This window comes from Neopelma chrysocephalum, unplaced genomic scaffold (genome assembly GCF_003984885.1).
Source record: "Neopelma chrysocephalum unplaced genomic scaffold, ASM398488v2 Primary Assembly neopelma1_76, whole genome shotgun sequence".
NCBI classification, from domain to species: Eukaryota; Metazoa; Chordata; class Aves; order Passeriformes; family Pipridae; genus Neopelma; species Neopelma chrysocephalum.
In genome coordinates this window covers 3,271,421-3,286,669 of record NW_020897737.1, presented here as the reverse complement: position 1 = coordinate 3,286,669, position 15,249 = coordinate 3,271,421, and the positions used below count along the sequence as shown (strand labels likewise).

The 15,249-nt window shown below is 38.8% G+C and overlaps 1 protein-coding gene across 7 annotated transcripts in view; it reads left to right on the top strand.

Annotated features, from left to right (window-relative positions):
* Positions 1 to 15,249, top strand: part of SH3KBP1 (SH3 domain containing kinase binding protein 1) — a 215,870-nt gene that overhangs the window by 145,273 nt on the left and 55,348 nt on the right. For all 7 annotated transcript variants that reach the window (XR_003535148.1, XM_027689211.1, XM_027689208.1 and 4 more), the window contains one exon: positions 8,740 to 8,815. Coding sequence is in view for 6 of the 7 variants with exons in the window: in XM_027689211.1 (XP_027545012.1) it covers positions 8,740 to 8,815 (76 nt within the window). In the remaining variant the exon portion in view is untranslated. The remainder of the gene's footprint in view (positions 1 to 8,739; positions 8,816 to 15,249) is intronic.

The following is a 15,249-nucleotide window of genomic DNA, read 5'->3' as shown; positions in this document are numbered from 1 at the left end:
AAATACTTTTTGAGGTAATTAAGTAAAGCACCTGAAACTTATTTTATGAAATATTTCAGAAGTTACAGTTATTTTGAAAAATAAAGTAGTTTTTAATCAAAAGAAATGTGACTATTCCTTAAGTATTCAAAGCATTTATTCTCAGGCTTGATGTAGTTTAAGCATTTAACCAATGAGAAGAGGTAGTTTTGCTTCTTCTTTTTAACTGTAAAAAAGAATAAAATCAGAAGAATGATGTGATGAATCAGAAAACAAAACCCCAGCAAAATCATGTTTTGTTCTAAAATTTCCCTTGTCTGGGGACCTCTGAGCTGTTTCCTTTGCTTTGTTTACTTTCTTGCTTGCTTGTCTGTTTGGATTCCAGGGCTGTGACAGTGGATGACAGATACAGTAATTGTAAGATGCTCTGACAATCAGTGCTGTATTTCTAGGGCACCAAGTGAACTGACTGTGGTGTAACATAATCACAACCTGTTTCTCATTCTCTGGAATGAGAATTAGAGTATTGTAGTAGGATTTAGACTGACATGCTATTTTTACACACACAGCCATTTTTTTTTTGTCTTTTGCATTCAAGAATTAACTTTTGCATTTGGTAAAAATATGTCAGTTTCTGTGTGAACACTAGAAAACAATTTTCCCCCAGATATCTTTAGTTTTTCTGCATATGGATGCTCATTCCAAAAGCTTTATCATTCAAACAGCGTATACTCACTGACTGCTTGAATATTGCTTTCCTCTAAAGCAATGCTGGCATCTGTCTCGTAGCCAATTCCCAAAGGACTGATGTTCATGAACAGCTAAAGGGCCCCCACCTCTTCACTCTTGACTTTGGACAACTTGTCTGCTTTGTCCAAACTTACCATGGTAAGAGTCAGACTGATGCCTGAAATTGTGTTAATTTTCAAGGAGGTCCAATGGGATAAAGGCTTTGATCTTTTGCTTTGTAACACCAGAATGTTTATTTGGAGGAACATCTTTTATTCAGAGAGCTGTTGATTTAGTCTAGGCAGAGAGAATTAAGATGCCTCTGACAGCATCTAAATACAGGGTTTTGCAACTTTGCTGTAGAAGGGTAAAGCCTTTCACAGGTAATTTTTTTTTCTTTCAAAATAAATAAAGGATTTATTTCTTTTAAAAGATATACTGTCATTCAGAAGTCCTATATTCATCCAACTCCAAAAGTCATCTGATACAGACATCAGTTGTAAAAACTGCACTTTAGTCTGCTGGAATATGGACTAAGTGTGAAAATGTGTCATTTGAAGATTGTCCAGTAGAAGATAATATAACTTGACCATGTGCAAAGACACTATAATATGAAGTTGAAAACACTTTAATTGCTTTGTTGTTTGCATTCTGTGAAACATTTGCCAAACATCCCACTAGAAAGCACTGTGGGCGTGTACTACATCTGATGCTGTTGTCAGGGGCACCCATTCTTTATGGAAGCATCATCTGGTATGTAGAGCTGTGTGTCATTCACATTTCAGCTTTTGAGTGATGTAAAGGCAAGCATCATTAAAGAAGAGTTCAGACCCTGGATTTGAGGCAGAGTCAAGTTATTACAGGTGGGTGCCTCCAGAGACGGATTCTGAACCAAGAAATCCCATTGCACTCCCCCAGTCTATGCACAAGATCTTCATGTGCCCTGGGGGTGCCTCTTGGTCCAGTGGAGATTTATGGTCTGGGATCTTCCAACACCTCACTGGATTCTTTCTCCATGTCCCCATGGGCAGCCCATTAACTGCTCTTATCTTCCAGATTGGGGCAGCCTTGGGACCCTCTGGGGTCTCAGCCCTTATCTGAAAGTATCCTGTCTGTCTCGTTTGCTCCCTTGCTGAGCCAGTCATGCTAACAAAGAGAGCTCATTTAAAGTTCACCTATGCCAAGCTTTGAGCAGGGAACGCTCCTGCTAAGCTGTTAGCAAGTTACAATTAAAGTTAAACCTACACAATTAATTTCTAATATTCTATAAGTAAACTTTTTTAATCCCCAACAAGCACTTACGCAGCCTTTCCTTGGTTTGCCCTGAGCTTGGTCCAATTGTGATATGCTGGCCCCAGGAATTAATAGCACACACTGTGAGATGCTCACCATGCTTTCCAGATAAACCTAAGCTTGTATAAATAAGTGCTGCAACTGAGAGTTGCACCTTACCCCTATGACCATAAATTTTCCTACCTCAGTTTCAACCAATGTTTGTGCAGCTGTTTAGTGAAGCAGATAACGTTAAAACTCTGCTTTTTTTCTTTCTTCCCTTCTGCAACACTTCGGGACATGGATCAGTTCCCTTCTCTCTCCTTTCAGATGCACCAATGTCACAGCAGAGGGGAGGAGTGGCAGCCAAGGCCGCCTCCCTGGGGATGTGGCCACCTTTGGTGGGTGGGCTCAGGCAGTTCCCACTCCCTTACTCACAGCAAGTGAATTATGAGACACCTGTGAGACGCCAATTATGAGACAATGCGTCTCTTTTCTCATACTCAGAGTAAATTATGAGCAGGAGAATAAAAAAGTTTTTGCTTGCCTGTGCTTGAGACAGCCTCCTTGTAAGTGGGGACTTGACGAATGCTTGTTTTCTCTCCCATCCATTCACTTAACCTAGTTTTAAGGAAATTACCGTGCACCATGGTGGGAATGTCCTCAGAGATGATGTCAGTAGAAATGTGCGCAACTTGGGCAACTGGGGCTCTCTGTGTTAGCTGGGAGTGCAGATGTACCTACCTAGTTGCTATTAAAAAATATAAATAATTGTGGTTCAGGAGAATATGGATTGTATTTCTACCAAAGTAAAGCCGAGTCGAAAGCAGTTACAGAGGGAGAAGCTATTTTAAATTACTGAGACAATCAAATGCGCAGACGGGTGCTTAGTTGCACTTTCTCTAAAGAATTTTTGTTTTCTTTATAAAGTTTTCTTAAAATTCCTATTACCTTCTTGTGGTGGTAGTGGAATGTGGTGACCCTTTGGGAAAGTTAACTCTGTCCTTTAGGGAAACCTTAGGATAGCAATACTTGATCTTGCTGTCACAGAAAATACTTTATGTGGAGCTGAATGTTGGCATCATGGGAAAAACTGAAATCCTGGACATTTCTCTTACTTTGTCTCTAACAGAGTGAGGGCATTTTGACATGTGGAAGTCTTTGGGGTTTTTATATTTTGACTCTTTCTTTTTCTTTTTTTTAATTTAAGGTCTGACAGGTAAGATGGATAGAGGACTGGATGACATTCCTTAAGCACTTGAAGGATATTAGGAAAAAAAAGAAATTAATTTGGCTACCCCCTCACAACACCACATGTGAGAAGATTGTTTATGCTCCTGTTCATCCAGAGCTGGAAGAATATAATGACCATTTCTGCTTTTTTGTGAAAAAATGTTCTCAGTCACAAAATGGACTGTCAAAAATACATTTGAGAATACAGATTTTATACTATCACTAATAGTGGCCTTGGATTTGCACGCAAACCTATATATTAGATAATTCTCATGCATGTAAACAACATCTAAAAATACTAGTTGAATGCTGAGAGGAAGTATTGTGGTCAGAGAAACATGGCGTTTATTTCCCCCTGACCTAGTTATTGATGTTTTCTGAAATTCTAAAAGTTCACAAGATACATAACTGTCTTTTCCTGCTTTGTATAAAGCATCACTACATATTGTTATATTTTCACTATTCAAACTGAGTTTAAACTTAAAAATATTAGTGTTTTCGGCTCATACACTCCTTTTTTATGAATTCTTTGATGTCTGATATATTTTTTAGAATGTCTTCATGGAGTTATATTCCAAGTAGCAGTTCCAAAATATTTTGTCTAGGATAAAGACCTCAAGACGCTTTCCAGAATAATGCTGATGATGAGTAAATATGTTTTTCTTTATTCCTGAGTTAATAAACTGTTGCTTCAAGAAGCCTATATATTGTTAAAGGAGCCTCAACGGATAACTATGTTTCTTTAGTGCAAAGAAGTATAACAGAATCTTCTGTATGGACCTATCTGTGCACAACTGACAATTCAATTTGAATTTTCAGATTAAATGTTCTAGAGACACTAGACCTGAATAACAAAAGTAGATAGACAAGGCAGTTTTTAACAACAACAGAAAACCCTGAAGTACAATTCTAAAATGTCCTGAAGAAGGAAACTTGGCCACAGGTCTTTTTTGATTCCTATGGTCAGGGTTCAGTTAGTTGTAGGGAAGTACTTTTAAGTGAGAAAAACTGACTTGTATAGTGCCTATTATGTGCTCTACTTCTCTTGTGGTGGTCTCTGCTGTTACAGGGATTGCAGCTGAGACAAAATATATAAATGAAAGAAAATGAGACTCTTTAGATTGTACCGTGACCTCAGTCACGTGACTTTGTGTGCTAAAAGTGAACCACTTTTTTAATCACTGTTAATTCAGTATCAGAGGAAACTGGCCTGCAGTGATATGGATTTGCAGTGTACCTAGATGCCATCAAGGCCTCTTCTGCCAACAGAACCTGTTATTTAGTGCTAGACTGTCCTTCCATTGGCTTCATAAAACAAAGCATTAATACTGGCAGGTTGCTGCTAAATCCGTCTCGTCCCTCTCAATATCTGTACACCAGATCAGTGTCATTTTTCATGCAGTTTTTCATCTTAGCAGTATTTGAGGTTTTGTCCTGTTAAAGCCGAACAATCAGCTGTTCTGCAGCAAGAGGGCACTTCACCCCCTTTCATCTTTAGGATTCACTTGTCAGGCGATTACCGGAATTTGTGTCTGACAGCTAAATAATCTAGTTATGCTCGCCTTGCAGAAATAGTGGGATCAAGATTCTGCCTTTTTTTTTATAATGTTCTGTTGTGTCTTGGGAGTCAACGTAGGGTTGGAGTCAGCAAGTACAAACTCTGTTTCCACCACATGTTTCTTGTGTGACAGGACTAAGCAAGTCAGTGGTATCTCTAGAGTAATGTAAATGGAACGAGGCTCACTGCCACCATCTGCAAAAGAGATTTATGATAATGAGCATACTGGAGGAGGATAGAGGGAAACTGAAATGGTAGTCTTTAGGAGTGTCTCTGTACCACCATGCTAGAGATACAAAGGCACAGGATGATATGCTACTCTTCTTGCTGGTGCTGAAACCATTCTGCAGCCAAGAATTCAAGATATACAGCCCTAGAGAGAAAATGCCGAACTTCACTTGTGTTTGCAGCCTGTCAATAAGGGCACTGCTGGGAGGGTGTCATTATGGGCATTCTGGTTCATGCTGTGTGTGACTTTTTATTGCTAACATTATTGACAACATGATAGAGTTAGGTAAACGGAGAGAGGCAGTTTATGTTCAGAGATGTCAGGGGATACTGGCAGAGTTGAGGATCCTACTCTTGGATTTGGAATGTTTCATTCCCAAAAAGCCCTTCAAGTTCTAAATCTTGTTTACTGTCTGTGTAAGGGGACAGATCTGCTTGCTTCTGTTGAGCCTCATAGGTAGGAATGAGTCAGGTAAAAGACTAACATGAAAGCTGGAGTTGTATATCAGTATTTTGCAGCATAGATCAATGTGTTTAGAAGGGCTTGGACGTTCTTATGTAAAGGTAGAACAGAGGAGGAGAAAGAATTACATTGACATCTTCAGTTCAACCTCCTTAGAGTGTTCTTTGCTCTCATGTTTCCTTTTTTTTAGAAATGAAGAAGATTTTGATAAATTGCACTGGGCCTTCAACTAAAGAAGAGACCAAAATATTCTGTAGTAACTAGTCCCTGAGAAGAAAGCCTATGTCATGCAGATATGCGTTGGATCAGTAAGAATTTAAGTTGGGCTTGCTTGGTTCTCCTTGCCAGTAGTAAACTTGGTAGATATTTGACCTGTCTGGAAGTGTGAGTGATGTAGAACAGTTGGAGAGTCAACAGCAAAGTTGATGGCTTATATGGAAGGAGATGTTACTGTCTCCTATTTCTGTTTTCTTGTCAGAAAAATTGGTAGCTGTGATAACACTACTTGATCTGGAACTCCCAGCACACAGATCTTAGCAGTATTTGAGGTTTTGTCCTGTTAAAGCAGAACCATCAGACTCAACAGATCATAGAGGATTCAGTGTCTCTTAGAGCGAGGCAAGTTTATCTTGGGTGTTTCCTAAATGAACAAATGAGTACTATATTAAATTTCTTGGAAAAGGTTCATGCCCGTTTTCCATGTATGGATCAGTATAGACCATTTGGTAACATAAATAAATCATAATTAAGAAATATACCTTCTTTGGTACCATTTTAGAGGAAGAGTAAAACATCTTGGCAGCGCAGGTCCACCTGAAACTAGATTTGTATGGCTTAGCAATTTTTATTCCCTTTTCCTATCAGTAGTGCTCCTGTCACCTATAGAAATCCTAGAGTGCAGTCCCCTTAAAATTAAAGAACACCAGTTCCACTTGTCTTCTCCCCTCCCTGTCCCACAAGAAATGCACATGTTCACTCACTGGAGTGGGTTCTGTGCAACCCTCATTAAACTTATTTGAATTATGCCTCCTAGCTCCCCATAGAAGAGCAGCCTTTCTTAGATGGTATTCTCTGTTCAGTTCACAAGGAATCAGTTGGTTCCCAATGCTGATTTATCACCTGCATAGGCATTCATTCTGAATGAGCAGATGAATAAATGTTTTTAAGCATTGCCCTTGCATCTGCTTCTATAAATTAAGAAATTACATTGCAGCATGTCTTTCCCCTGGGATACGCTAATATCTTTCCTTTTGCCCATGATTCTTTTGCTGTGATTTGTAGCTTGTTAAATCTTAGCTTGTTGTGGGTTTATCTGGGTTTTGGTTTCATGGCATAAAATCAATGATTCATATACGGTGAAGCAATTACCAAATTATTTCCTTTAATTAATTGCTCTTACATAACAATTTCTTTAAAAAAAAAACAAAACAAAACTCCCCTAAATTATTGGGTTTGGATATTCTTTTAGTAAGCATGTCTTACTGAGTTAAATAGCAGTGCAGGTTAGAGTACATGCTCTCATCTTTTTCCAAACCATTTTGTGAAACAGAACTGTGAAAAAAGGTTTGATCACGAATGGGCATATACTGAAATGTGCATCTATCTTGAACTGCCCTGTTTGCCTCTAAACCAAAAGCTGTCTTCCCAATCTTTCTTTCATCTTGCAGGCATTCTGTGCTTTTATCTCTGTAAATGCCCGGTAGGTTCAAATTTTTCATTATATCTCTTTGAGTACAATTTTCACTGTTTTCCAGCTAGATCTCAGTCAGCTGTTTCTCATAATCCTTCTTGCCTTTTAACTGCTTCAGCACAGGCAGGTCATGCACTTTCCTTAGTTTTACCCTTTCCTGGTTTGCAGGAATGCGTCATGTCCTGTTTTTCTGTTATCTCCATAGTCACTGCTTCAGTTAATGCTTCTTATCTCTCATTCCCACCTCAGCAAAGAATTTCAGAGGTTCTGTAGAGTTTTGTTGTTGATCTCTCTTCCTCAGCAGTTCACAAACTCTGGGTTGTAAGTAGAGTCATTAGCTCAGCAGAAGGTCAGTTGTTTCTGCTGCCACCTGCACGTTAAGTTGCAACAGGATGCTTTTGAGTACTGCAATTCATAGTTTGTCTTGCTGTCAACGCAGATTTGATGACTGTTTTGGGCACCTTTTAAAACTGTCTCTGTTCCCCAGTGTTCTTCTTATCAGCCTGAAATCCCTGTGTGTATTTTAGTCCTTTTCACAGATATGTTTTGACACATTAGTGTACAAAATTACTAACATGGAGCTCTTATTATTCTTTATACAGCTTGGAATTTTTCAGCTACTAGAAGTGCTGTACTCATATTGCTTCTCATATTGACCATTGTTTTCCTTATGGTCCTCAAGAGTTTCCTTATGGTCTCCAAGACTAAATCTTAGCTCTCATCTCTTAGCTTTTCCTCAGAAGGTCAAGGGAGCATGGAGGAGGTTTCGTGGCATTTATGCATACATTGCCAGAAAAGGATGTTGAATGACAGCTAGGGCTTTTCAGTACTCCCATTTATATAAACAAGTAATAATTACACTTATTTCTTCAAGTACACATTGCTGGGATTTTAAAGCTAGGCAACTTTCTTGATAAGGAGAAAAGCTGAGAGAGAGAGGAGAGAGAGCATTCATATAGTAACAGGCAAAGATATAAAGATGAATACTGATTTTATTTTATTTTGGTGGGGGCAGATAGCATTTGTTTACTGTTACAGCTTACCTGTCTGAGGGTGGTTATTGCTTATTGTAGTACTGCTCCATAAATTAAATATTTTTGCTCAAAATAAGTAAAAATGGGAATGTTTTAGAGAGATGTTGTCAATATAAAAATCACACTCAATCTAGAATGACTGAAATGAATACTTCCTGTATGGACAGAAGTCAAGGGGGTTACTCCCCCCTTCTCTCAGTCTGAGTTTTGATACTGAATAGCACCTTTACTTAAGTAATTTCATCACATGTTCAGTCCACCAATGAAACTTCTCTGAATCTTCCCTGAAACTGTGTTAAGGGATTATTGTTCAAAAATGTTAGTAAACATTTTTAGAGGTAAATTTGAGGATCACATTTTTATGAATCCTTTATAATTTTTGAAAAAGTTAACAAAACCCCCAGCAGCAAACCTAAGTATAGTTTAATTTGCCTCTGTTTCTTTATTTTCCTTTTTCTTCTCCTGTATTTTGTATTTCCATTACAATTTTTTATGTTGTCCAACTTTTAACTGAACCTGCAAATTTTAAAGGAGAATAATTATTTTTTTTCAGAGTGTTGGGAAGAAATTACCTCCAGCCACAGCAACTCAGGAGCCAACAAAAATAGAAGTGGACAGCAGAACAAAAAGTAGGTTTCATAGGTTTTTCTTTTTTGCACTTTGTGCTATAAAAGGCAAGCTGAACACTTTTCTCTGGTTTTGGCTAAGAGCGTCCTGTATATATGAAAAGCCAGGATGCAGATAGATATATTTAGGATAAACTTTGAGGAGGAGGTACATAGACAGAATGCTTTGTTTCACAGAATCCTCTGAATTGTTTTTGCTCTAGTAATCCTACCTCGAGTTCTCTGCCACCAAAAATCAAATTAAATTATGTGATCAACTTTCAGCCTTGAGGGTACTTAGGAATTAATCAGAGTTGAATAAGATCCAACTTCAAGCTGTAACTTGTAGATAGGCCATAGAAAAATTTCATTGTGAGTGCCCTTGCTTTTTTTTCCTCTTCCTTTTTTAAGTTTCTTTATGTACCAGAAATAATTTGTATGGATGGTATATTTTGTATGGGAAATCAGAAGAGAAGGCTCCAGGGAGACCTTATAGGAGCCTTCCAGTACCTGAAGGGGGCCTAAAAGAAAGCTGGAGAGCAACTTTTTACAAGGGTGTGTAGTGACAGGAGTAGGGGGAATGGCTTCAAACTTAGGTTTAGATTAGATACTAGGAAGAAATTCTATACTGTGAGGGTGGTAAGGCACTGGAACATGTTGCCCAAAGTTGTGGATTCTCCATCCCTGGAAGTGTTCAAGGCTGGTTGGATGGGGCTTTGAGCTACCTGGTTCAGTGGGAGGTGTCCCTGCCCATGGCAGGGGGCATTGAAACTAGATGAACTTAAAGGTTCCTTCGAACCCAAACCATTCTCTAATTCTCTGATCTTCAGTTCTTTTTTCATCATTTCAGTGCTTATTAATCAAAAAGCAATGATTAAGTCTTTTAGGCATGTTCCCATGCTGTTCTAGGGAGGCATATGCAACTAGCTTACCAAAGAATGTATGTATTTAAATATATATTATATTTATTTTTTTTAAGTTACTACTAAATGTTATGGATTCTGGTGGAAAAGAGGGAAGACAACATAGCCATACCATGTAAAAGAAGATGAGTATAATATAAGGAGCTGATTTTTTTTTAAGTCTTGCACAGTGCTTCTCCTTCCCTGACGTGTTTATCCTTTTAGATAGTTAGCAGATAACATTTTGTGTCAGAACTGAAATACATACAGACACAAGAAGGATAGCATCTGGATCAGCAGAGCAGGGTCTGTCTGAGTGAAGTGTATGGTTACAGCCTGGTTTGCACAGGTTTTCATCTCAGAGTTGCAAAAGCAGTTTAAAGCAGCTTTTAGTGAATTATTGTCCATTAGCTCCACCACGCTAATCAACTTGCTACATCCTCTTATCTTGTTCCCCTGTGCTACCAGGCTATAATGGGAAGTACTGCAAGAACTCAGTTGCCCTGAGGAAGTGAGAACTTGAAATATTGAAAAATGTGTGAATTGGTAATGTAGAGCAGGGCTACTGAACGTGTTCTGGAATTACCTTTCCCAACCTACAGCTTGAGCAGGTTGAGCTGATCTGAGTGCAGGTGCCACGGGAGGGGTGATCTCTTGGGCTTTCCCACCTGCAGAACTCACCCTTGGGTGTTAAGCCAGGCTGCGAGACAGGTGCTCCTTTCCACATCAGCTCACACTTCTGACAGCTGAAGCTGCTCACGAAATCCCATCCCAGGGTGCAGGAGTTTCTAACTTTCACCACTTGTAAACAAGTGTGGAAATCTTCCAAACAGTGGTTACAGAACTGTACCTTCTACAGTGATCCATTGAGCTCTGGCTGACAGAGAAACTTTTACATCAACACTTTTGGGCTCTGGTTGGTTCTTCTTTCACCTCTTTGTTGTTTGCTTCGGACATGACTTTTTGGCCAAAAAATCCGTCTTCATTCAGCATCCCTTTTGCCAGAGCTGATGAGAAAGGTGGGCTACTTATTTGTACAGTGTCTTGTTCTATGAATTTTACCTAAAATTTACTATATAAGGACATTTTATCTTTTCTGGAATGTCTGGGGCCTCAGTAGAATTCTTGGTATCTCTGTTTGTGCTTGGGAAAGAGAAGCACATGTATAGGAAGGTCTGATGTAATTATATATAATTGTCTTAGCCTCAAATGGCACCACTGAAGATTTATTTCAATCAGTTGAAGTTGTCCTTCACTTTCAGTGAAAATGAAACATACTTCAGTCTACTTTGGTTTTTAATATAGGCAGAGGAATAATTTTTTCATAGTAAAGATAATGTATGATAGATGTAAAGAGAATGATCAGACTCTGGCACAGGAGTGTGATCGGTCTAGTATTTGTCATTTCTGCAAAGTTACTGCTTTTTACCACAAACAAGCTTGAAAAAGCATTCAATCTGAGGAAGTTTGCAGCCTCAGAAAACTGATGAATGTTCCAATTGCAGCGTTCAGCATAAAAGTATCATTCCACCATGGACCTCAACTACTTTCACTTTTTCCTGGGACCATAGTGTCCCAGTATTTCTTGGAATCTTTAATTGATACTGTGTCATTCTCCAAGAAAGTAGCAAGAAACATTAGACCCGTAGATTAAGCTCAGAAGAGGGGGCTTTTGGATATGTGATTTAGATTCCCTTGGGATTACTGCTGGAAATGAATGCTGCAAGCAAGACAGGGGTTATGTTGGTAGAGGAATAGTAAAGTTTTTTCATTTTCCACCTGTTTCTTTCCACAACTGATGCTGTTATTCCTTAGTCCCAAATGGATAAAAAATGCAGTTGCATTGTGAAAGAGCCTGCTGAGAGAGGAAAACAGGTAGCAGCAGCACCTTCCCTCTCTGCCCACAGGGGCTTCAGCATGGAGTGATGGTTGCTGACTCTTCTCACATGTTGATTAGAGCCTGCTTTTTTCCCATAGCTTTTCTGATGTGATAGAGCAGTGATTGGCAGTGAGACACTTGATGTGTTTATCGTCTGCTCTTGGTACATGCAAGATGGCCTAAGTTCTGCAACGGGATGAGTTGGTCAGAACAAAAGACAGAGGGTTGTGTTCTCTAAGGTGCATCTCCCAACAATATGCTATGTAAATCTCCCTGCAGATTTAGGGGAGAGACAGAATGACTCTTCAGGGCCAAAGAGGACTTTTTGCTCAAAGGAAGAGCACAGTGAAAGCACAAATCTTTACAGAACTTGAGTGATCCCTTGGAAAACATCACTAACTTTTCAGGAATGAGAGAATGCATCTTTGAAGAGAAGAGGGGAGAGCTGTTTGGTTTAGATTTGTGGGTTCCTAGATTTAGAGAGGGATTCTCTTGTTGTAGTTCCATATGTAGATAGGAGGGCACATTCATGCATGAGTGTTTATAATCCCATTTCTGGGGTGAGATGTATTGTTTTTTCTATGAAATAGCTTGTTTTTAGTATACGTGGCTTGTGGTGAAAAGGACATGTTGTAGAAAATATATATAGTTTTGAAGTATCTCTGTTGGATTCTAAAATTCAGCAAAGTGAAAACATCCACAATGTCTGAGAGAGGTATTGCAGATTACTGAGACTGCAAAAATGGAGTATAAATAAGCAGACAACAAAATAGCAAAGGCAGTAAGTCACAGAGTGCATTGACCACAGCACTTAATTTAATTACTCCACTCACTGAATATTTACAATTTGTGTTAAGCTATTGCATAGGACTACCACAATCATAGCAAGCAACTAATCTTTTTGCGTGATGTGGAAAGTATAAGGAATAGCTGAATATGCATTAGTAGGGCCATAATTAGCTCTGTTTCTATTTTTTGTTTAATGAGGTGGTGTTTTGGCAGTTGGCATCTCGTGAAGTTTTGTAAAAATATTTATTAGTGCAATCTATTTATGAGTCTTGAGTGTAGCAATTAATAGTAAAGCCAAATTCTGCTGTGTATAGTGTTTTGATTTTTCATCTGGTTTGTGGTTTTGGTTATAATGATGTCATTTTTCACTAGATTTTATATATTCCATTTCAGAAGCATTTTATGAGTGATGGTCAAAGAGAGGAAACTTAAGCTTGAGGAATAATACTTTAATGCTGTTTGCTTTCTTTGTATTACTGTTTATGTCCATATTGATTGCTGTATGATTTAGACTTCACTGATGGGGAAATATTTAAGCCTCAAAAATGAACTATACAAGGAAGCAACAGTAGAGGTAAAACATTGTGTCATACTGACCTAAGAGGAAATGTAAATTCCAGAGTCACTGTCCTCTGTGAAATTTAAGCTTGAAGGTATATTTGTCTGTGGGCTGCTGTCTTGAATTTCTCAGCTTATCCTAACAGTGTGGCAGGAGAACAAATAGAAGAGGCATGCTTTTAAAGTACAACAGAGCTCACTGATACAGTAAATGGAGTTTGCTCAGTTCTAGTTTGAACAGTGTAATATTTAACCAGCCTCTAAAAATACAAACAAATGAATTTACCTGCTATAATACTGCAGGACCCCAAGTCATAGGGAAGGTCTAGAGGTTGAAATCAGTGCTTTACACTGCAGTTGTAAATACATATTGAGCCACTGAGTTCTGTGAGTGAAATATAGCCCTTGCAATGGCCTAGGTAATGAAGCAGTTTTATTCTGTAGGAAGGCTGTCTCTTGCTATTGTTCTCCCTCTTGAGACAATGATTTTTTGAGGGGAATGAGACTGTGTCAAATAGGCCACATTTTCAACTTGGGACAGACTGTGGAACATAAGGTGCTGCACGGAGATGCATGATTACTAACCCCATACAACATTTATTTCTTTTTAGAGGATAGCCCCTTCATAGTTTTTAGGATGGGCCTGTGACATTTTCCTCAATAAAGTGTGGACAGTTACAGACCACTTGTAATAAATATCTAGTTCTTTGCTGCTTCTTTTTCTTACAACTTCTGAGCTTCAAGGATGATGCTAGGAAGGGGAATTGTGTGTCACTCTGTCCCCTTGGGGTCTGTCAAAGAAGGTAGGAATGACTTTGTTCTTTCCAAAGGACAGGACTAGGAGTGGCATGGGCAGTGAAGATGCTTATTTTTGTGTCATCATTGTACCTATTCTAGTTGGAACAGTACAGTTCAAAAATCCCAGGATGTAGCTAAGGGTGAGTATTTTTAAATGGTATTACTCCTAGCTCAAACTCTCTCTGTTCAGAATATGTTCAGAAGATGAACATCCTGCATTAGATCCAGCCTGTTTGATTTGTAAGGTTTATGTACTCTCTCAGTTCCCTGAGCAATGCCCATTGACTATGGCAACTTGTTGTCCTTTGATTGGGAGGAGCTGTGAGTTTGCAGTGAGAGACTGTGATTTGACAGAGTGAAGTATTGCTGAATTAATAAATGAGGACTGAAAAGCTCATGAGTATCATCTTCTCTCCTCCCTTACTGTTTTCAAGATATCTGCTGTTGGGCATGTATTAGTAGATATATTTTTAAGATGTCTTCAGGTCAGAGGGAAAAAGAAAAGCTTCTGGAAGGACCATCTGTGATGTATAAACCCAGCCTTGGATGTCAAATGTAAAAACAAGATTTATCACCTACCAGCTGAGGGTTGCTTAGTATCGGAATCCTAGTTTGAAGCTTTAATTTGGCTTAAGTTTATTTACCAGGCTTATAATAGGATATATTGTTTTGACCTTTAGTTTTTTTGTCCTTTTTTTTCTTTTTTTTTTTCCATTTGGAAAACCCCAAATTCAGCAAGTTCCAGTGTGGCCTCTACAATGCTGTGTCTGAAGTTAGTTTTTCCTTTTATCTTTTCTTCCTTCCTCTCTAAACATAACTGTTGACATTAAGTGCATCTGCATCCTCTTGTGGTATTATGCTCTGCTGAGTAAGGACAATTTTAGTACCGATGTGACATAACCCATTAGATTTTCTCTGCTTTTATTAATCTAATTTTAAAGGTTCATATTATTCTGAGTCCTGTTGGCTTAGCTGGAGCTTGCTTGAATCATGTTGTTCTACCATTCCCTTAGGAGAAGTATGAAAGCTGACTTCGTCCAATCACTTACATGGTTTCCTAACCCATCCATGTTGTTGACACCTAGCTCTGTTGCAGCATGATCCAGCGGGTCCTTTCCAGGCAGAGAAATGTATTGATTTATTATATATTTGTGTGAATTGTACTCAAGAAGAGCAGACTTCCACTGTACATAAACCATAATTTTTTTCCATGGCTGTGCCTTAACTCTGTGTTCCTGTGCCAGCATTCAGAGCATGGGGCGGCCGTGAGCCTTCCCCAGCTCCCTCTTGTGCCTCTCACAAGATTGTCTCCTGGCTCTTTATGAACTGCATCAGCATTTGGCTGATTTTGAAATTTCTCTGTAGTTTAATTTCTTGTTTCACTGCTATCTGTACTTTAAAAAAAAAAAGGGAAAGAAAAATTCTAGAGCTTGGTGGGGAGAGCAGACAGTTATGGGACAAGAGAGTTCTTGACATCAAAACTAGAAGATGAAGACGTGTAGCCATTTGCTAGAGGGTACTTACTTCCTGTT